General features: G+C 40.9%; 2 protein-coding genes across 4 annotated transcripts; one reads left to right on the top strand and one right to left on the bottom strand.

Annotated features, from left to right (window-relative positions):
- The first annotated feature begins 219 nt into the window (after positions 1 to 219).
- On the top strand, positions 220 to 16908 carry cdhr2 (cadherin related family member 2). Of its 2 annotated transcripts, none has more exons than XM_038700284.1 (30): positions 220 to 283; positions 393 to 452; positions 597 to 736; positions 834 to 887; positions 976 to 1065; positions 1419 to 1508; positions 1602 to 1724; positions 2479 to 2625; positions 2882 to 2957; positions 3049 to 3158; positions 4740 to 4952; positions 5095 to 5244; positions 5380 to 5541; positions 5629 to 5690; positions 5804 to 6047; positions 8693 to 8932; positions 9043 to 9112; positions 9185 to 9769; positions 9912 to 9983; positions 11116 to 11165; positions 11255 to 11406; positions 11848 to 11944; positions 12026 to 12114; positions 12246 to 12317; positions 12644 to 12779; positions 13756 to 13877; positions 14069 to 14182; positions 14258 to 14341; positions 14678 to 14735; positions 15668 to 16908. In XM_038700284.1, the coding sequence occupies exons 1-30, from the start codon at positions 220 to 222 to the stop codon at positions 15818 to 15820; spliced, it is 3879 nt and encodes a 1292-aa protein (XP_038556212.1). In that variant the 3' UTR covers positions 15821 to 16908. The 2 variants fall into 2 exon arrangements, with proteins under 2 accessions (XP_038556212.1, XP_038556213.1); XM_038700285.1 differs by having other exon boundaries at positions 229 to 283; positions 15671 to 16908.
- LOC119889351 (G protein-regulated inducer of neurite outgrowth 1) lies at positions 16885 to 20794 on the bottom strand. Of its 2 annotated transcripts, none has more exons than XM_038700287.1 (2): positions 20601 to 20794; positions 16885 to 20031 (listed from the first exon to the last, which is right to left on the bottom strand). In XM_038700287.1, exon 2 carries the CDS (start codon positions 20004 to 20006, stop codon positions 17805 to 17807), a length of 2202 nt encoding a protein of 733 aa, XP_038556215.1. In that variant the 5' UTR covers positions 20007 to 20031; positions 20601 to 20794; the 3' UTR covers positions 16885 to 17804. The 2 variants fall into 2 exon arrangements, with proteins under 2 accessions (XP_038556215.1, XP_038556214.1); XM_038700286.1 differs by having other exon boundaries at positions 20527 to 20793.
- Positions 20795 to 21518: the final 724 nt, after the last annotated feature.

Raw genomic sequence — 21518 nt, forward strand, 5'->3', positions numbered from 1 at the left:
AAACATGCTAAACTTAGCATTTTAGCATGCTGACATTAGCATTTAGCTCAAATGTATACGTACAACCCCACAGGAATCTTATGGTCTTGTTGCTTGATTATTGACTATTAATTGATTTTTAAAATAGCTGCCAGCTACATTTTGTGTTGATTGACTACGGTAATTGACTAATTGTATTGGCTCAACTTATTAGATTCCTTTTTCTTTTCATTTACAGACATGGAGGGGATGACAGGAAGTGTGTTGTTGTTGTGCCTGTTGTGCCTTATCAGCCTAACTAATGGTAAGTGTTCAGTTAATTTGATTGGGATTTTGTCATTATGTCTTTATATCACTACGTAACATTCTACTTAATAATAATATGCTGTGTGTTTTAATGTGTGTTTCTACAGCAAATACCAGTCCTATAATCCTCAATGTTATTGAAAGTGTATGTGAAGACATCCCCATAGGTATATACGTGTGTGTGTGTGTGTGTGTGTGTGTGTGTGTGTGTGTGTGTGTGAAATATTGTAAACTGTTTTTATTTCACTTGTGACATTATACCTCAAGAAATGATGAACAAATGTATAAATGTTCCTCTGATGTCTTCATAGGTGCCGTTGCGTTTACTATAAATGCAACAGATGCAGAAAATGACCCATTGACTTATTCACTCAGTGGGCCAAATGCCGCATACTTCAAAGTTGACAGCAAAACTGGGAGCGTATCAGTCATTAGGGAACTAGATAGAGAGGTATGGTGTGGTAGAAGAAGAGACCCTTCAGTTGTCAACAGTTTCATTTTGATTCTGTGTGTATGTGTTTTATCAATTTATTTTATTTTCATTCTAGGGGGGTGGTGATGTAATGACGGTTGGAGTTGCTGTCTCTGATGGTCTCAATGATGTAAGTGACATTTCAGTTGGTGTTAATTATCCATTTCATATCCTTTTGCTCATTATATTCATACAGCACATCATGCAATGTCTTTCAGGTGAAAAAAACGTTAACCATACTATTAGCAGATGCCAACGACAACAGACCCATATTTCAGGAGTCTTCATATGATGTTGAGATCCCAGAGGTAAGACAAACATATACAAATTAATCATTGTCTTAACCTATTTGTTTATCAGCTTCTCTACTCCAGGAAGTTATGTTAGTATATATAATGCAGTGGTTCTCAAACTTTTTCTGTCACTTCAGCTTTTAAAAGCCTAATAAAGTTTAAGCTCCCTGGCTCCGCCAAAAGTGGATTTCATTTTAATCAATCTTTAACAACACAGCAATAAAACAAAATATTCAGGTTAACGAAATAGCTATGCCCGCCCCCCAGTTTGAGAACCACTGATATAATGTCAGCTATGTACTCCAAGCCTCTGTGTTTAATTTCCTGTTTTTTATTTCTTTTGTTTTTATCTCCATCCACATCATCAGAATACCAATGTAGGGAAGTCTCTGTTTAGGGTGCAGGCCAACGATTTAGACACTGGAAATGCCGGTGTTATTCACTACAGCATTGATGAAGTAAGCTTTCTTTGTAAATCATGTAATTGATCAATATTATATTCTGATCTTCCATAAACTTTATTGAAGCATCATTTACACTGTATTTTCCAGGTTTCTCCAAATGAAGGATTCAGTCTGTTCAGCATTGTAAGCATAACTGGTGAAGTCAGACTTAGTGGACGTCTGAATTATACTGCATTGAACACTTTCTACCGGCTGAAGATTAACGCAACTGTAAGTATTATTCTTCAAGATGAGTTTGGCCGTTAATGACACTGAAAAAGAACAGTGATTAAGGAAAAATGGAACTTGTAGCAATGCATCCCTTGAAATTTAAAGATGTTAATCATCAGTTCAAGCAGTCCTGAATATAATCTCAAGGTTCCACTAGTTCATGATTTTGGGAAATGCGCCTATTTGTTTTCTTACCTAGAGTTGGATGAGAAGATCGATGCTACTCTCATCTGTCTGTGCGCTGAACATGAAGCAATATTGAGCACCCTGTTAGCTTTGCTTAACATAAAGACTGGAAACAGAGGCAAAGCAAGCCCAGATTACTACTCTAGTACATAATCCCTATAAAACCACAATGTGTACCGGTAGTTCTTTGTTGTTTGTATTAATTAAAATCATGAGATAGTGTGTGAGTGAGCTTTAGAGCTTTAGAGTTTTTTCCTTTGGACATGGCCAGGCTAGTGGTTCCCCTCTGCTTCCAGTCTTTATGCTAAGCAAAGATAACTGTTTCCTGACTCTAGCGTCATAATAAACAGACGGATATGCCAAATAACACTTAAATGTCATAATTTATCACGTAATACTTGGTTATCAAACCACTAAATGTGTAGATAGATTTCCCTGATTACTTTAAAATGTTTGATTTTTAATTATCACTTTACTACTCTATAATTATTACTGTGGTAAACAGAATTCTCTGGTACAAGTGGCATTTGATTTTTTTATTTCAATGTGCTTGTGTGTCCCACAACAGGATGGTGGAGGTCGATGTTATTATAAAGAAAACAAATTCTTCTCAAGCGTTGTTTTTTCCTTCATTACGGTTGTTGACGTCCCAGACCTTGACCCACTGTTCATTGGGCTTCCCTACGTCGGGAGAGTCGCAGAGAATTCTACTTTAGTGAGTGCTGATAGATTTTATTGAAGGTGCTGCATTGGGTAATGTGCCCAATTAGATTGATGATATGTAAATGTGTATATATATATATAATGTATATGTGCTACATACATGTTCTTGTGAGAGCCCAGGTTTTAAAGTATATTTTTGTCCATTTTGCGTGACAAAGCTGCTGCAAATCGTGGTGTGATGTGACACAAATCTACAGGCAGTTAAACAGCTTCTTCTGGTTTCAGAAAATACTTTTTTTCTTTGCCAGGGCATGTCTGTGTTTAAAGTGACTGCCATAGACCAGGACACAGGAGTCAATGATGTTGTCATTTATAGTATTGAAGGTGAGCCTCATCAGTTTAATTTAAAACACTAGCACAAATTGCACTGAGTGAGAAAGACATGTATTTGTTTTCCCCCCTCTTTGTTTGACAGATTCCACGCCAGGTGGCTTGTTTAAAATCTCAAGAGATGATGGCATCATATCTGTACTGTCACCAATTGACAGAGAAGATATTGGTGACATTGTTACCCTGACTGTAAAGGTAAAGTTTGATTAAGTAGTCAATTTTCTTTCTCTTTTTACATTTTCCATCACTTTAGTTTAAGATAAGATAAGATCAGCCTTTGTCTCACAGGTGAGAAATTTCAACATTACAGCTGCAAGTGGATAGCATTGAATAAAGTAAAGTGATAAGTGACATAGTCTCCAGGATAAGCACGCCAACATGCATATCTTCTCTTGCACTGTTTTATTTTTGTGTTATTATTATTTGTTTTATAATTGTAAAAATATAGTTTCTTTTTAATTTTAGTATTGTATAATTTATTTTTTATTTTTGATATTGTTAGTATGATGTTTAAAACAGATAAAAAGAAATTATAATATTAAACAATGCAAAGTGACATTGTGCATAGATTTTCCCTCAGTGTCTGAGTTGTGGTTACTGCTTACGCTTAACAGTGTTTAACACTTATGTACCACTGCATGCAAAAAACTTGTTCCAGCACATAACTCCCTGTAAAAAGAGTGTTTTTATGTGGATTAAACCAATGAGACATGACATGTTAATAAGGTAGCTTTAGATAGGCTGGTACACAGATCTTAATCATATTTCCCAAAATGTTGAGCTGTTCCTCTAATCAGTTTTGCCAAACCTTCACTGTTCTTTGTCCATTCCTTTAAGGCACATAGGCACAGAAGATTGGATTACAACAAGGCGTGATGTTTTTTCCTGAACCTAACTTGTAATAACGTTATGCTAGAAACACCAGCCTTCTCTCAATCTGCACATAAACAACAAACCAAAAAAAGATGCCTGCTACAGTCTGTGAAATGTAACCAAAAATAAGGGGTGATTTTACACAATCATGTACTGACGTTTCTGCCCTTGTTTTCACCCCAAGAACCTTAAAACATTTAAATAAAAAAACAAGGAAATACAATTTCATACAAGTAGTCCCAATGATCAGTTTTTTGATCACTGTTACCGTTGTTTGGCTTGATGCAATGTGTTGTCTGAGCGGTGTAGTTAGGGCTGGGCGATATGGCCAAAAAAGTTATCTCGATGAAAAAATTTCATACCATTAGATATCGATAATTATCACAATAAATGTCAAATCATTATTTCTTTTAGTTTACAGGCCGATTTTTGCTCCAGAGTTAAAATTTTTGAAAACCAGATGGTTAATTGTGGGGTTAAACTATTCTTTATGGTCAGAACGTGGCAAACACTGGATGCCAAGCAATGGATCACATCACAAATCTAAGGTAGAACATTCAAAACAATTTTGATAAAATAGTTTTTTCTAAAAATATGATTAGTAAATATTTTTTCAGTCCCTTTTCCTCAACAAAATGAACATCTTAATAGAAAAATTAAGTGTTAATTCATTTGATTTAATTCATCAACATTTATTGGCAATATATTGAACATTTGTTATAATGTTACAGGAAAATTATATTGTGATTATTATTGTTTTATTGCCCAGCCCTAGGTGTAGCCCATAGACGCAAAACTGAACTTTAATTCAAGAAAAATTACACCAAGTCTTCCCGAGTTTTGAGAACCTTTATTCTGGCAAATGTATAGACAGTGAAATTATTATTTTTTGTTTTATTTTAGGCAACGGAGTCTAAGACAAACATCCAAGACATCTATGCCAGCACCACAGCAAGTGTACAGATCAACATCATCGACATCAATGACAACAAGCCGGAGTTTTATAAGTGTGGAGACGAGCTCTCCTGTGTGAAGGCGACTCACTTCACGGGAGAGGTCTCTGAACACTCGTTGGGGACTGTTTCCATCAACATGACGGTCAAAGATCTGGATAAGGTAAAGAAAGAAAATCAGGAGGAGGAGAGAGGACAGTCTTCAACTAAAAGATGAGGTTTTCCTGTAATGTGTGTATAATAAGTGTCCAGTTCCAAGTAACATTAATGATAAAGCATGAACCATTTTTGTTGGCTTTTCACAGATTTCCACTACTGTACTATCCCTGAAGGGAGCTGACAAGGATGTGTTTTCTGTGGAACCCCAATCTACCATGTCGGACAGCATCGTTCAGCTTCTGGTCAAGCAGCCCCAAGCACTGGATTATGAATTAAAACAGAAAATGGTTCTTGAAGTAAGAAAAGTGTCATGGCCATGAGTCACAGACCATGAGTCTGTGATTATAATATTAGTGACATCCTTTATCTTTTGGTTGTCATAGATTAATGGCATTTTACCAGTCTAAAGTGTTTCCTGTGCTGTGGTGTAGGTGATTGCCATAGATCAAGAAAAACCCAGCTTCCAGTCCACTGCTACAGTTACAATTAAGATCAAGGACATCAATGACAACAGCCCTGTTTTTCCAAAGGAAACCTATAAGCTGAAGGTTCCTGAGCACTCTCCTGCTGGGACAGAAGTGGCAGTCATTACTGTAAGTCCTTTTTTGTCTGGATTCATGCTCAGTTTGAGCTTGCTTGTATGAAACTCTTGAATCAGAGGAGTTATCTTTTCTTCCCAGGCGGAGGATTCTGACACAATGGATCAAGGCAACCTCACCTACAGACTTCTTCCAGACAGCATGTATGTCTACACTTGAACCAGTTATTCTGGCTATTTGAACACATCCACCGTCTAGCTTTTGCCGTCATGCTATCTGAGACGACACAGCTGAACAGTTTTTATCTGTGTTTCAGACTACCATATTTTGACGTGGAGCCACATACGGGCAAAATTTATGTGAAAAACAAAACTCTGGTGGATCGCGAGGTCAGATCTCTGTTTTCAGCAACTCTGCAGGCCAGGGACACGGACGAAAAGCCCGGCACCACAGTACTGGAGATTATTCTAACTGACATAAACGACCAGCCTCCAGTCATTAGCAGGGACTCTTACCGGGAGTTTGTTAATGAGGGTGGACAGCTTGAACTTAAGATAGAGGTAACTGTGAGAGAGCAATATGACAACAGTAAATATTTCCGTCTCATATTTGTTGATGCTGTACTTGAAAGGATTTTTGATTTCTGTATCAGTAAATAGTTATAGCACCTAAATTCAACAGGTTTTGTGTTAATGGAAAATGAAAACACTTTGTGTTTTAACTTGGGTAAATAGAAACAGTATAAGTTACAGAAAGCAATTTGAAAGTCAAAACTATGGACTAATTTTTGTTATTCTAGGGATGGAAGGTGTGAACACCTCTGTCCACCACTGATGTAGCACTTCAAGAACATTGTCAAACTGGATGGTTTAAAAATCAAAATTGTGGAAGCAGAACGAAGGTTACGATATGGTAACCCTAGTTCTATAAGCACAGGCTCCGCCCTCTACTGGACTCTATGGGTACTACCTCCTCCAATCACACGCACGCACTTGCCCACTGAAATTTTATCGTGCACGTAGCCGACCAATAGGATGTTGTTACCGATATGTGCATTACGCATAAATAGCAGTGTCCCTACTGCCTCAGCATCCGACCGCCTCTTCAGCAGACGGCGTCAGAGCGGCCAGGCTCATTGGTAGAGGGCTCCACGAGATCCCGAGAAGGAGCCCGACATATCCAAGAGATAGAAACGCACAAACGGGCACAGTAAGGGCCAAGATGCCATAGTGCAGATCTCTTCGACACACACCCCGCTGAAAAAAGGTTCAGTTTCCGACTTCCGAGTGGAATGTGCACGCACCGCTAAGGGTGGGTCTGTTCCCGCCCGTGTACAGGCTTGGGAGATTCACTCACAAAGCCAGCTGGCCAGGCTCTTCTTGGACAGGGTTTTAATGACTATCACTGAAACAGACGAACAGCTGACCAGTGCATTGAATGGGGGCTGTGTGCTCTACATAGGACGTTAGCATAGCACACATGGACACAACAGATGCACTCTCACCTCCCTGCACCCTAAGTGGGGTAGGGGGGTAGAAAGCACCCAGATTTATTGTCCTGGACCTGAACATGCTCCTTATGTCTTAAGAAAAAGGAGGTGTGTTGTCTCAATCCGGCTGCACTGTGGACACCAAGAACCAGCATGCAGCTGGTGTGGACTGACAGGCACACAGCTCTTAGCTTCTTAGCAGAGGTGAGAGCAAGGCGCAGGGCTGTTCGAGAGATAACATTTTCAATGAGGACTGTTCCAGGGGCCATAAGGTGCAGATATTAGAGCCACCAACACAAGCAGCAAGTCCTACTGAAGCGCAGAGAGACACGACACAGGTCGCTGTCTTCTCACACCCTGCAGAAAGCATATCATGAGGTGGTGGGCGAAGACTGTTCTGTCACCAAACCCCCTGTGACAGGAGAGATAGCTGCAGCGCGACAGCCCCTTCTCCATCAGACCTTGTTTCTGGGCTGTCACGTCGTGGAAGCGGACCATTATGGCCGCGCGGACTTGGTGGTCAAGCTAGCGAAGTGGACGCCCGGGCCTCACCCACCCTCTCACTCGGTTCTGACCAGGGCGAGCCGTTAACTTCGCAGCGGAGTGTTCGACACGGCTAGCTCAATGGGATGGGGTTGGTGGTGGGGAATTAGCACTTTTAAGAATGTAATGTGTTTCTAATAAACAGTTTAACATTCACAAGCATCACCACAGTGTACACACAAGCAGCAAATGCTAGAACAGTGGCTTTGTAAACACAAGGCCGCAGTGTGAACCCTTAGCCTCACCTCAGGAGTTAATGTTAGCTCTTTGATGAGAGGTTAACTTAACTCTTTGAGGAATGTAAATTAACATGTTTTACTGCAAAAAAAAAAACGGTTTCCACATTCTCAAAAGCCTTACCGTAGTGTACACAAGCAGCACATGTAAAACAATGGCGTCTTGAACCCCAGACGAGGGATTGTGGCAGGGTCAGCAGGCCTCTCTCCCTCCATAACGGTCACTTGGCCAGTCGCTCTCTTCCCCAGCTGCAGGTTAGTGGGCGGGGGCCTGGACATGGGTCACCTCGCCCGGATGCAAAGATAATTTTCTAGAAGTGGCAACTCCATCCCTGGAGGTGGTGAATTCAGTGAGCAGGTGTAGGTGTCATATTCTCTTATTTATCCTATGCATTTGTTTTCCTTGTCAGAGCTTGGTGCTTACATTACCCACAACGCAACTCAACTGCCAACAGTGTGGTCAAAGATTCAGGCTAAACAGATCTGTTTCATTTTCAAACTTGTAGTCTTCTGCCCCAACCGACGTGGACTCAAGTGCCATCACTTGGGGCAATTCACCAGATTTTGCACACTTTGGAGCCACAAAAGTTTTTGCATAACCGTTCTTCCAACATAGTGGCAACCGTTTGGGTAGGGCCCTCTCCTGCTTCAACATGACAATTCACAAATGTGGAAGAAACTGATTAGCCTGCGCAGATCCCTGACCTCACCCCCATTGGGATAAACTCAAACCCCGTTTGTGAGCCAGGCTTTATCACCCAACATCAGTGGTCGACCACACTAAGGCTCCTGTGGCTGACTAGGAGCAAATCCCTGCAGCCAGGCTCTAGCCTTCCCAGAAGAGTGGAAGCTGTTATAGTAGCATATTAATGTTCAACAATTACATATAGGTGACCACATGCTTGACCATTTCTTCTACTGTTTCTCATTTTGACAGGCTTCTGATGCAGATGACCCAGGTACGGAAAACAGCCAGATAGTGTTTGGAATCGTACCAAGCAGGTACAGTGATAACTTCACCATTGACCCCAACACCGGCATGTTAAGAAACAAGGGTGAGCTTGATCGTGAGGCCATAGACCCGAAGCTGGATGGGAGGATCGAGCTCAATATAACAGCAACTGACAAGGGTATTCCCCCATTGTCCAGCATGGTCACAGTCATCATCAATGTAGAGGTAACTCTTCCACAATTTTAGCAAATGATTGGTGCTATGTTCCTACTGATGCTGCCACTCCTGATGAGGATGATGACAGTCATTCTTTGTTTTTTTTTTATGCATCCCAGGATATCAATGACAACTCACCACAATTTAAAGCCTCTTTTTACAATTTCACTGTTAAAGAAGGAGAAAAAGGTCAGTATTTATTTTTGCAAAGTGTTCATAACTGTGTGGCTGGATTTTAACTTTATTCTCCCATCCAATCAGGTGCATTTGTGGGTTCTGTTTACGCTGAGGATTTGGACCAAACAAGCACACATAACCGCATTTCTTTCAGCATCGTTAATGGAAGCTTCGGCAGCTTTATGATTCGCACCTTTGCAGAGGGTCGAGGTTACAGGGGAAAAATCAATGTGGACCAAGACATTGAGCTGAACTACGAGAGCACTCACAAGCAATTCAGACTGCTGGTAGAGGCAGCAGATCTGGAACAGAAGAAAGCTGAAGTGATGGTGCAAGTGAACGTGTTGGATGTGAACGATGAGAGGCCCGAGTTCAAACCGACCAAGCCCGTGACCGTGAAGGAGAACACCAACATCAATGGGGCTGTTGGAAAATTTACAGGGTATGACAAAGATGGAAACCACTCACTGGTCTATGAGGAGGAATCTATCAAATGCAGATGCAACGGCTCTCTGACACCCTGCAGTAACTTTATTCTGGATCCGACGGGGGAAGTCCGACTCAATCTGACCAACCTGGTGGATTATGAACAATGTGACCAGGTGGTGATAGAGGCTCAGGTGGTGGATGAGTACACAGAGAAAGGAGAGAAAAACAGTGTCACAACAGGTCAGTACCGGGTTGAGATTAGAAACAGATAATAAAAGCAAAATAAGAGCATCGAATAAAATCAGTAAAAGCAAGAAATTGTCAAATAAAGACCTACAAACACATCTCACATTACTTGACTTAATTTTCTATATTATTTCAGGACAAATGGTGATCAACATTGAAGACATCAATGACAATGCTCCAGAATTCATTGTGTCCAATTCTGTATTTGGTGAGTTTAAGTCTGAGATTGTATCACTCTAAGTATATTTTACCTAAAGTAGCATGTTTGTTTTTTGGCTTGTGACCCTTTACACTGAAGCCTGCCTACTCATGACCCATCGTCACTGCTCAAATACAGTATGTCTTTGGTTCATGACCAGGTCAACCAAAGACTGTTTTCCCCCACATTTTAATTTGAATAATTAATAATTAATTTTATTTTCCATTAATTATCAAGAGAACACAATTTGTCCCCCCCGTCCAGAGAATGTCTAAAGAAATAGATATAATTTTGATGTTTTTTTCCCCCTTGCCCTGTAAGTTGTCTGATGACCCCTCACATCCATCTTGTGACCCCTTGCAAGGGTCCTAACGCAAAGTTTGGAAACCACTGATCTAAAGGGACATTGTCCTACTCAATTTTAAGTTATGTGTTAGGTTCAGCTTACATCCTGACACAATGGGCCTGTACCGTGAAGCAGGATTTGAGCTTATCAAGGTAACTTTGGGGTTAACCCTGGGTTTTCAGTACCACGACGGTGGTTCACTTCTTACCAGGGTAGATCGCCATGGTAACTTATGCTGAACGGCTAACCTGCTCTGGAGAAGGTTATGTTCCAGATAAGAGATTAACTATAAAAATGCAGCCTACTGACCAATCAGCTCTCTTGGAAAATGACATCACCATCTGTAGGAGACACCACAGACTGTTTGATAGGCTGATTTATGCTTGCTGTGGTGATGTGCAGAAACTCTTGTCTATAGCGATTTAATCGTACAGAGGCTACCATAGGCCTACAGGTTTTTACAGTAACGGCTGGATTGGGAAACCCTGGGTTGACTTACAGAGTTGATAGCCAGCTTTGTGGTACGCTTATTCCAACTGCGATTGTTAGGGTTAGTTAAGCCAGGTAACTAAAAGATATCCTGGCTAGGTCCTATGTTGAACTCGCTTAATGGTACAGGCCCCTGGGACAGAATAGAAAATACAAAAAAAATTAAACACAAACACCAACACCCCAGAACTGTGACATTATCAGTTTTTTGAGCAAATGTAAAAATTGCAAATATAATTGATTTCATTTTTTCTGTTTTGTCAACATTATACCATTTCATAATGATTTTCTTTCTTTGGATTCTAGTTGTGGTGTCAGAAAGCGCAAGTAAGGGGACATCTGTTGCAGCAGTCACTGTGAGTATGAATGAAAAACAAATAGCTCCTTAATGAGATATGTGACATGACACCTAGACATTGTTGCTTGTATCTCTTGCTGCTCTCAGGCTACAGACCGTGACTCTGGAATAAATAGGCAGATTGAGTTTAAAGTAACAACAGTCCAATTTGAAGAAACCAACAATCATACAAGTAACATGAGGACGATGTTCGAGGCCGTCACCACACAGCAAAAGGACATTTATGTTGGAATTATTCAGTGAGTACATCCATCAGTATCATCCTGCTATGATGCAATCTGCTCTCAACATGTGCTTGGGATTTTCTAACAAGCTTTGGTGTTTACTGCTGAACTCTTAACCACAAAGAAACACAAAACAATTACAAAGTGGTGCAAAAGAACTACAAGAAGATGCAAAGTGACCATAAAGACACATAACAACAACAGAGAAACAAAACAACTACAATGAAACACATAGAGACAACAGAGATGCAAAACAACTATAAAAAGACACAAATCTACGACAAAGAGACACAAGACTGCCATAAAGACACACAAAATGACCTCAATGTCTCTCTTTCAGCCTGGGTGTCTCGGCTCTAGGAGGGATGAGGTGGGGTTATAGATGTCTGTGCCTGGGGGCTTGTTGTCTTGTAATTTGTTTATGGCTGCACTCATGATTTCCTCCACATTCCACAGAACTACAGAGGGGCTTGATATTACACTGAAAGGGAAGTACTTGGTAACAGTATCTGCAACTGACACCGGCGGCCTCTCCACAAGCACTGTGCTGGAGGTGAGTGACTGAAATCCTGCAGCTGGATTTTCATTCATGAACTGCAGAGAAACCTGTCTGTTTTTGTATTTTTTTGTGCAGATTTTCACAGTTGATGAGTCCTATAAAGTTGAACTTGAATTTACATCTTCCCAAGCTGATGTTGAAAAAAACCTCAATGAAATCAGAAGGTACAATTCTCCAAGCTATTCTGCGTTTTAGTAAAGTTTGAATCTGATGACAGAGAATTAAAGAATTACATTTTTATTTAGTTAACATTTTAGTTAACACTTGGTATTTTCTCTGATCTCTACATTTCCAGGGCACTTACTGCTGCCACCAAGTCCGCTGTTGAAATCGTTGCCATCAGGTCAGACACTCCTCAAGAATCCAGGCAAGTTCCTTTTCTCTTCACCTCTAAATGTTAATCCCCATACATCAAAATAAATTATACAGTCTGTGAACGCAGATACAGATAATAAATTATTGGCTGGTGCTGACAAGAACTCCAAAGTAATCTTCACTTACAGACACAGACTGTTGTCCACTAGGTGGAGCCAGTGTTCCTGTAAACAATCATACTGTTGAGAATAAATTATTTGCTGATAATTGTGGACAATAATTGCAGCATCTCAAAGGGATTTTAGATTTAAAACAATTCAAATAGTTAATTTAGGTTCATTATTTTAAATATGTGACTAAGTTGTATTCTTCTCGCAGGGATCCAGGTAAAACTATTATAGTGGCATATTTTGTCTACTCCAACGGGACTGCTCTTACTTCTAATGAAGTGGAAAAGATGCTCTCTGATCCTGAACATTATCCTGTGCTGGGGCAGCTTGGCCTCGCGAACATTGTAAGTACGAGCAATTTTAGAATTGAACGTTTATTTTCTGAAAGGGTCTCCTCTCTGTCACATATACTTTCTTTTAATTACATGATCAACTTAATTAAAGCAGTGTTACATGCCCCTTGTTCATTTTTTTGTAGTTTCCATCATTTCATATCTCACTGCTCTTGTTGCATCATTTTCCACTGTACTGGAAAAGATTTTATTTTATATGGGACACTGAGTCCCTGAAAAACAAGAAGCACAAGAACTGCTACTGTTAACTGCAGCTTTTTTTTATTGTCTTGTTGTATTTGACTTCCATATGTTGAAATCACTGATCTAAATGAATTGAAACAATTATGATCATTAGAAGTACTTGCTGTAGGAGGACATCTGTTTCTGTGAGAGATTATTGCAAATATTTAAAATAGCAAGCAGAACTACATACAACATAATGATAATATTTTTCAATTTTGCTGCATAGTCATACATTAATTTTACTTGAGAACACTAACAAGAACATTAGTATTATCACAATAATGATTATACTTAATTTTCCTTCTGGAATTTGTTTAGCTGAACTAATCAGGAGCAAAAGTGCAGCAGGGGAGCTAAATTTGGGGTTTGAAGCCCTAAACACTATTGTGATAAGTCATATTTTATTATTATTTTCAAATAATATTTATACAAATTTAATGACAGAAGATTTTGTTGCCTGTGACCCTGTACGCAGGATAAGCGGTTGACAATGGATGGATGGGTGGATGGATTTTGTTATATAGAATAGTTTTTGTTTAAAAAATAATCAAATTGCTCATACACAAATAAAGATACAATAAATTATTTTATTTTACCACTGTATGTCTATTTATTTTACTTGTACTTTAGTGTAATCCACAAATTATACTGTCATTAGATCTGACAACGACAAGTGTAAATCAAACCATATAGATCAACAGACAACTAAATACTAAAGATAGATTTCTTACTTTTGTTTCAGGGGACGGCTCCTGCGATTGAACAAGACACAGACCCTGTGCAGTACATCCTGCTGGGGATGGTAGGAGGCCTCATCATCATACTGGCCATCCTCACCACCTCCCTATTGTGCACTCGCAGAAAGTAAGAAAGGGGATTTAAAGGGATTAAAGTTAGGTACAGAATTAGACAGGACAATTAACTTTTAACTGCACAGTTTATCCCATCAAAGCCACACTTCCCATCTTCCAAAGTACCACTGATTAAACACATCCAACAGAGGTGCTGTGTCTGTTTACTAATCAACTAACTAATCAACTCACTTCACACTAAAGCTACAGGAGGAAGCTAAAGGCAGCTAAAGCCATGAACTCTGCATCCATGGTGACTTCTGACAACCAGAAAAGTGGTCCTGTGGTGCCTGGAACCAACAAGTACACCATGGAGGGGTGAGGAGACAACAGCGTTAAAGAGATAAATGATGAAATATAACATATCTCTGACTGCTCATTATTCGCTAACAGGGCTAATCCTGTTCTCAACCTCAACATCGACACAGCCATGGTCCTGGACTTGGATGAGGAGAGCTCAGATGTGGACAAAGTCAGGTAAAGAAAAGCTCTCTGTGACCTCCCCATCCATCTGTTGTTAGCAGTCATTTGCACGGTCAGCGCAGTTTGACTGGTTGGCGTCCCACAGTGACACACAACCTCTCTCTCCACTCTGTAGCAGGACTGGTTAATAGGCTGGGATAGTTTCCAGGTGAACAGTTTGTCCCAGTGTGCTCACTACAGCATGTTGTGATGGAGACACATTTCGGCTCCCATCCTTGACATGTGACATTTATTTAAATCAAAAACCTAAACACTGATTTGCGATTGTTAATAGTGCATATGCGGGTTACTGTATATTTTGATCCCTTTGTTTTTCTTTTCCCATTAAAGCCTCAACTCCCTGGACTACAGTGATGAAATGACTGAAAGGGATTCACAACCTATCATGGTGAGTTTACATTTTAAAGGTGCCATGTGTAAGAATTTAACAGATCAAAAACATTTAAAAAAAATAACTAACATTTTCTACATAATGTGAAAAAGTAACAGTTCTGACGTCAGGTCAAAGACGTCTGTGTATTGTGTTGCAGAGATATCTTCTGAAGTTAGCATGCTAACCTGCTAGCCCAGGCTCAGGTCTTGTAATACTGGCCTCATTGTGGTTTAAGCTGAGGGAGTTGTATGAGCAGGGAGTTTTGCTGTGTTACACAAGTTCTTTTAGCTTAATTTGTCTATTAAATAAACAAAATGAACTCACATGTCAAGAAATAAAATATTCTTACACCTACTTTCCCTATCAAACAGAAAAATACAACCAAACTCATTCTGAATTCAAGTTTCTCTCTATTGCTGAACTACTTGCCTTGTTAATTCACCTTAAAACACACTTCATTCAAACTCAACAGAAACAAAATAAAACTCATCAAACTGTTCACTCATTCACCGAGTTAGATGTGAAAATATTCTGTTGCTGTCTGTCCCGATTGAAGTCTCTCCTGTCTCCGCTGTGTCTCACTGTAAATCACCTTGGTACTGTATTCCCTGTTGTCAAACTGGCCTCTGCTGGTCTCAGAGGCTGTTTGGTCCCTGTTCACTGGGAGGCTGCTGAGCCCAGTTCAGTTGGCCGCTTGCCTGGCTCCCGTTCTGGTGCCCATTCTGGAGTCAGCTTTAAGGACTGCTACGTTAGGGTCACAGCTAACTGAGCTAACTACCTAACTGCAGTCAGCAGCATTTATGACCTGATATGTGAAATGCTATCCCTTTTTTTTTACTTTGACAGGTGGAGAGTAGTCTGAATTCTTACACATTGTACCTTTCCTGTCCATTTTCATTTGTAATTAGAGTATGGTCTCATTTCAAAGCTTGTATGCTACTCATTAGCAGATGATCCGGGAGGAAGAGGAGGAAGAAACTGGAACACCAGAGTACATTGAGCCTCTGGGTGCAGCACTGGCCCAGCGGGGGCAGGAGAAAGGCTCCAAAAATCCTCGGGTGGGTTTCAGTAACCCTGTGTTCAACACTACAGACCTATGATGGAAATGATGTGAAGGGAGAGACGCTGACCAGAGGCCTACGGTGGACTTTTGTTGCTTCTCTGTAATCACCAAAATACCATTTAAACATATTGATGGTTTATGGTTGGATGAAGTCCGCATGTCTTCAAATGGCCTTCTGTTCTGATTAATTGTAATGTATTACTGATATTATACACAAGATTCATGGCACCTAAAGTGATGAATTTGCTTTTTCCAAACATTCAATTCAAGGAAAAACAAGAAGTAAAACCAAAATGGGAGATGTCCAGAAAACAGTATAATGATATCATGGAATTTGGTTTGTTAACAGTTAAAGGAATAGCTTGACATTTTGGGAAATATGTTTATTCACTTGAAGTTCGATACCACTCTCATATGTGTCCAACAAATATGAAGCTATGGCCAGGAGACCATAGCTTAGCTTTAGGATTAAAAACAGCTGGTCTGGCTGTGTTCAAAGCTAACCAACACCTTGTCTGTTTATTCCGTACAAAAATATATAAAACTGTAGATAGACGCAGGCTTCATGTTTAGCCCATGAGAGTGGTTTAAACTTGGCAAGGAAGCAAATAGGCGTACTTCCCAAACTGTCGAACTCCTCTTTTAAAACATAAACCTTATCAAGATAATGAAAAATTGGAAAAATGCAGTGGGAAAGCAAACAAAACAATTGTTTGTTGCACATGTGAATCACTTTATTTTTGTTAATATATTAAGCCACAGTTTAAAAACTGTTTGGTTTGAAATAAACTGTATGATAAGGTATGTCAACACACAATGCTAATTTTTGTTTGAAAATCCAAAAAGAGGAAAGAGGATCTAGAGAGGAGAATATTGCATAATGTCAGTGTCTGAATGAAATCCTTATTTATAACTGCACATCAGCCAAAAGGTTTACCCTATTGCATGTTTAATTTGTCAGTGTTTGCGTTGGGTTTGAGATATGAAATAAAACCTCATGCAGTGTGATTTTGTGACTTCGTACAAGTAGCAAATTGAGAAAAAAAATGATTTCACTGTTTACTGACATCTAAATGAATGTATCACAAGTGCAATCTGTGAATAAAATTGACTTCTCCAAATGTGGATTTGATCCCACTTTTATGACATTAATGTATGAACACCAACATCACTGACACCAACAACTTCTGAATTAAAAAACATTTAAAATAGGTTTCATCACATACTTTACAACTGAATGACTGATCATGGCATTAAAATACAGTAAATAGTATTGACTAAAAATACCCTCATATCAGGTGTCATTGCTTTTCTCATATGATCACGATTGTGCTTGCCATCAGTACATTTTTATACTTTTCACAATACGAACAAGTCAAAACATTGTGCCAAATTTAAAAGCAGAATATAAGACAGGCAGGGACTCCTCTCACGCACAGATCAAGGCAACATTTAGATGATTTTAACTTCATTACTTTCTAAATAAAATGACCTTCAGATTCAGTTAATGACTGATCACGGGGTCATAAATCACGCTCAGAAACTGTCACTCTGCTATCATCTCTCTCAGCTGAAGCTGTGTTAAGCTTGTTAGCAACCAGGAGAAAGGTTACCATGGCTTCATATTGTCATAAAAAAGCAGTTAAAATGAGTCAGCAGACAACTGAATGGTCTGGATGAAAAACGTTAAAGGAGAAGCGCTAATGATGATATTGATATATCACCCTTATTCGTCCAAATATGGAAACAAGGAACACCAAAAAAAAACAACAACAAAACAACAACCCCATCTTATATGGCTGATTCTCAGTGATCAATGCTCCATGGTAGAAGTTGTTCTATTAAATGCTTTTGTGCTTTTTTTTGTCTTGTGCGAGGCTCTGATTTGCTTCTCACACTTTCAAGACAATGCCGTGCTGAAGTACACCAGTAAATGCACGTATCACTGCCACGTATGTCAGATGTCATGTGATTTTCCAGCACAGATTTTCTTTCTCCAACCAGCTGTTGTTTTTCTTGTGTCACTCAGAGGTATGAGCTTTGGAGCAACAATGCGGCTGCTGCATGTTCTCCATCAGCAGACGGAAGGGATTTCTTCTGCGGCGGCTCACCTCCCCATCTCGCTCACCACTCTTCCCCGCCCTGCCCTTACCGGAACCCCCTCGAGTGGACTCTGTAGAGAGGGGCATGGCTGAGGGGTTGAGCGGAGGAGGGGGAGGCATGGAGGGCTGCCTCTTCTTCACCTGTTTCTCCAGGTGTTTCTGGATGGCTGAGCCCAGCACAGTCACTTCCACCACAGCCCCATACACCTCCCACGTCATCCCCTTTTCATCCCAGCTCACCTCTTGTACCGGCTCCTCACCTTTCTCCTTACAATTTAGTGCATCCTCTTCGGCTGCTTCCACCATGTTCTCTTCAGTTTCTTTCTCCTCCTCTTGAACTACTTCCTTTTTGTCCTCCACCACCTGCTCCTTTTTATCCTCTTCTTCCTCCACTATCTTCTCCTCTATGCTGGCCTCCTTCCTGATCTCAGGAAAAGTCGTGGTGGTGGGCGTCCTCGGGGTCATGGGTGCTGTTGCGACAGAGCGAAACTCCACCTGCTGACCCACCTGCAGCTCAGCATCTTTAGTCTCTGCACCAACAGCTCCGCACCTCCCGACAGAGCTGGGGAAGTAGAAGGCATGGTCCCCCTCAGGAGGGGTCATGGGGCTGGTAGCCGCAGACTGACACTGCACCACCTCCAGGCTCACCTGTGTGCGGATGTTGTGGCAGCCGAAGGGAGCTGGAGATTCAGGGACAGGAGGCTTTGTCACAGAAAGGTCTCTCAACTCTTCACATGCACCTTTGTTTTCTTTGAAATCTGACTTTTCACATTTCATGTCTGTTGTTACTTCGTCGCAGGCAGAAACAGAGGATTCTTCTGTTTTGTGTTGTGGGGAGTTTGCGTTTAAGGTGTCCTGCATATGATCAGGAGCAACCGATTCTGTGGAGATATTTACCTTTCCATCCTCTCTCTTTACCTCACTGTTGTTTTCTCCTAGTTCCTCATATTCATCTATTTTGACCATCTCCGGCTCTGTGGGATAAAAAGATGACTCGGCCAGCTCTTCCTCTTCCTCCCCATTGTTGCCATGGTGAGTCACCAGGATTGTAATGTCTTGATCCATACTTCCCATCCTCTGCTGCTTACACTGCTGATTACTATCCTCCAGAGTTACTTGTGAATCTCTTAACCCAGCAGCAGTGCAGCTGGCGGAGCTCTCTCGAGATGCATTGGAGCTGAAGCCTTCACTCAGCTCCTTTGATGTGGTAAATTTCAAAGCTCCAGTTATCTCTGACTCAGACTCTGCTGGACTTTTTGTCGTGGTGAAACTCCCTTGTTGTCCTTCACTCTTTTTCACTATCCCCTCCTGCGCCGTCTCTCTCCCGATAAGCTCTGGGAAAGCAGTGGTCGATGGCGTCTTTGGGGTCATGGGGGATGTGGCAACAGAGCAGAACTCCACCTGCTGACCCACCTGCAGCTCAGCGTCTTTGGTGTCAGTACCCATAGCTCCGGATCTCCCGAAAGAGCTGGGAAAGAAGAAAGAATGGCCTGCCTCGGGAGGTGTCATGGGGCTGGTGGCTGCAGAGCGACACTGGACTACCTCCAGGCTGACCTGTGTGTGCATGTGGTTCTGGCCAAAAGGAGCTGGGGTACGTGGATCGGAGGGGACTGGAGTTGATGGTTCAGGCACCAAGATATTCTCAATTTCTGCCCCTTTTTCTCTTTCATAACCCATATTTTTATCCTTAGACGTTCCCCCCTGAATTCCACCATCGCCATCTCCATCACTCAGGAACTTATTAGAGATTGTGATGTTGTTCTGTGTAGCTGTTGTGTTATCACCTTCAGGCTGTTCTGTCAGGGGGATGGTGTCAGTCAGCTCAGAGTCTTTAACTCCTATAGAGTCTGATTGGTCACTGTTGTCACAAAGCCCTTCTGAAAGCACTTGATCTTTGGATATTGGATTCTTGTCTCTCTCTTTGGCGTAGCTGGCATTCATGTGAAGTGTTGGCTGATAGTCCCCATGAGTTGTAGACACTTGACTCGTTTTTATCTGAGGTCCCTCAGGCCCGGCTCTGCCATCTGAGCCGCCTGGACACTCTCCATCTTCACTCTCCATCTTCTCACAGGGCTTGTGGTCCTCTCTGAGACCTCTAATCTCATCCTTAAGACTTCCCATTTTGTCTCTGCCTTAAATGAAGTACCTGCGGGGCATAACACAGCACTGACACACCATGCAATTTGTAATCAGTAACTTTAACAACAAGGCCCAGCATGAGGGGGGGATTAAAACGAAGGTTTGTTTTTGTGATAAAAATATTCTGTCGTAAGATGTCAATATCAAGTATCCAGGCACTGACATGCAACCAAGTTACATCATTGCTACTATTTGATGGAAATTGATGCTTATTTAGTATAACAGGACACTGCAATCTAGGATATTTATTATTATTAAACACGTGATTAAACTGCATTTTAAATTGCTTTGAACATTTTACAACTGGTGTACTGATCATATCTCACATTTTACCTTTCTTCCCTAAAAATATATCCACATAGTTCATATTCCAGTTCTTTTTGCATCCATAATCACATAAGACTGATGTCATGCACAGGAATCCAGAGCACTTGTCAATTTTTAACTATGAAAACAAACAGGCTGAAACAAATTGTAGTAAAATCATGAGTAACTGACATACCTCAGCAGTCTAAGTCAGACTGAAGTCTCTCCATAACTCTCTCTCAAATTTGGGTCAAACATGGCAAATCTCACCGTTGATCGAGACCTGCATCTGTCCGTGTATCTCCCCTGTTGATTGATAGTGAATGCAGCGGCTACAGGTTTGTCTCTAGAAGAATCTATCTTAGGCAGTCCTTGCTCTTTAAGCTGTGGCTGTGTCTATTGAAAAGCTTCACATTTCCAGTTTCCCTGGAAACCACGGTCGGGTTCTGGCAGTGTGTGGTAATGACAAAATCTATGTTCAGCTCTCTGATCATCAGTAAATCATAGTAATTAACTGCAGTTTCTCATAGCAACACAATGGCAACTGCATGCAGAGAGATGAACTTGTGAATTGGTAGACTGGCTTTGCTGGAGACATATTTAGAAGAGTAAAGAGAAGAGAAGAGTTTGACTACGTTCAGTGTGAATAAATCAATATGCAATCAAAAAAGATTTTAAAAAAAGGCACTTCCCCAAAACTTTGTTTTGTGGAGGCAGATCACTTTATCTCTATCTCTATCTTGATCTCATTACAGGACCAGAAAAGTAATGCAAACCCAGGTGTTTTGTCGATGAAATGTGTGAAATATTAGTAAAAGTGAGTGTTCTGCTGCAGCAATGGAAGTACATGAGTGGGGGTATCAGCTGAAGGAGCCTGGAGGAAGCAGAACTGCAACTCCCACACAAACAAACACCTGTGAAACCACCACGTCTTTTATAGTCATTCCACCCACCCTCCCATTCTCTGGAACCTCTGTGATTCTGCTCGCCTCAAGTGATTGTAGAGGATATTATATATATATATCACAGATTTTTGAGAATCTTCCCTGTCTCGGTTTTACTGTAGCAGTGGGCTGCATTTGGCCAGAACATTGTGTACTGACAGAAGTATTCTCACAGTTAATTCAAAGGCATCCACCAATCCCCGGCCGCCAGAGAGCACTGTTGCCTAGCAACCACTGTAGTGTG

The sequence above is a fragment of the Micropterus salmoides genome, unplaced genomic scaffold (assembly GCF_014851395.1).
Source record: "Micropterus salmoides isolate LMB-PRFRI ecotype aquatic unplaced genomic scaffold, ASM1485139v1 Ms_hic_scaffold_5, whole genome shotgun sequence".
In the NCBI taxonomy this organism is placed as follows: domain Eukaryota; kingdom Metazoa; phylum Chordata; class Actinopteri; order Centrarchiformes; family Centrarchidae; genus Micropterus; species Micropterus salmoides.

Coding starts and splice junctions, on each gene's coding strand:
- cdhr2 (XM_038700284.1), top strand. CDS start 220: ATGGAGGGGATGACAGGAAGTGTGTTGTTGTTGTGCCTGTTGTGCCTT. Junction 12,115..12,245: donor AACCTCAATGAAATCAGAAG/GTACAATTCTCC, acceptor CTACATTTCCAG/GGCACTTACTGCTGCCACCA. Junction 14,736..15,667: donor GGGATTCACAACCTATCATG/GTGAGTTTACAT, acceptor GCTACTCATTAG/CAGATGATCCGGGAGGAAGA.
- LOC119889351 (XM_038700287.1), bottom strand. CDS start 20,006: ATGGGAAGTCTTAAGGATGAGATTAGAGGTCTCAGAGAGGACCACAAG.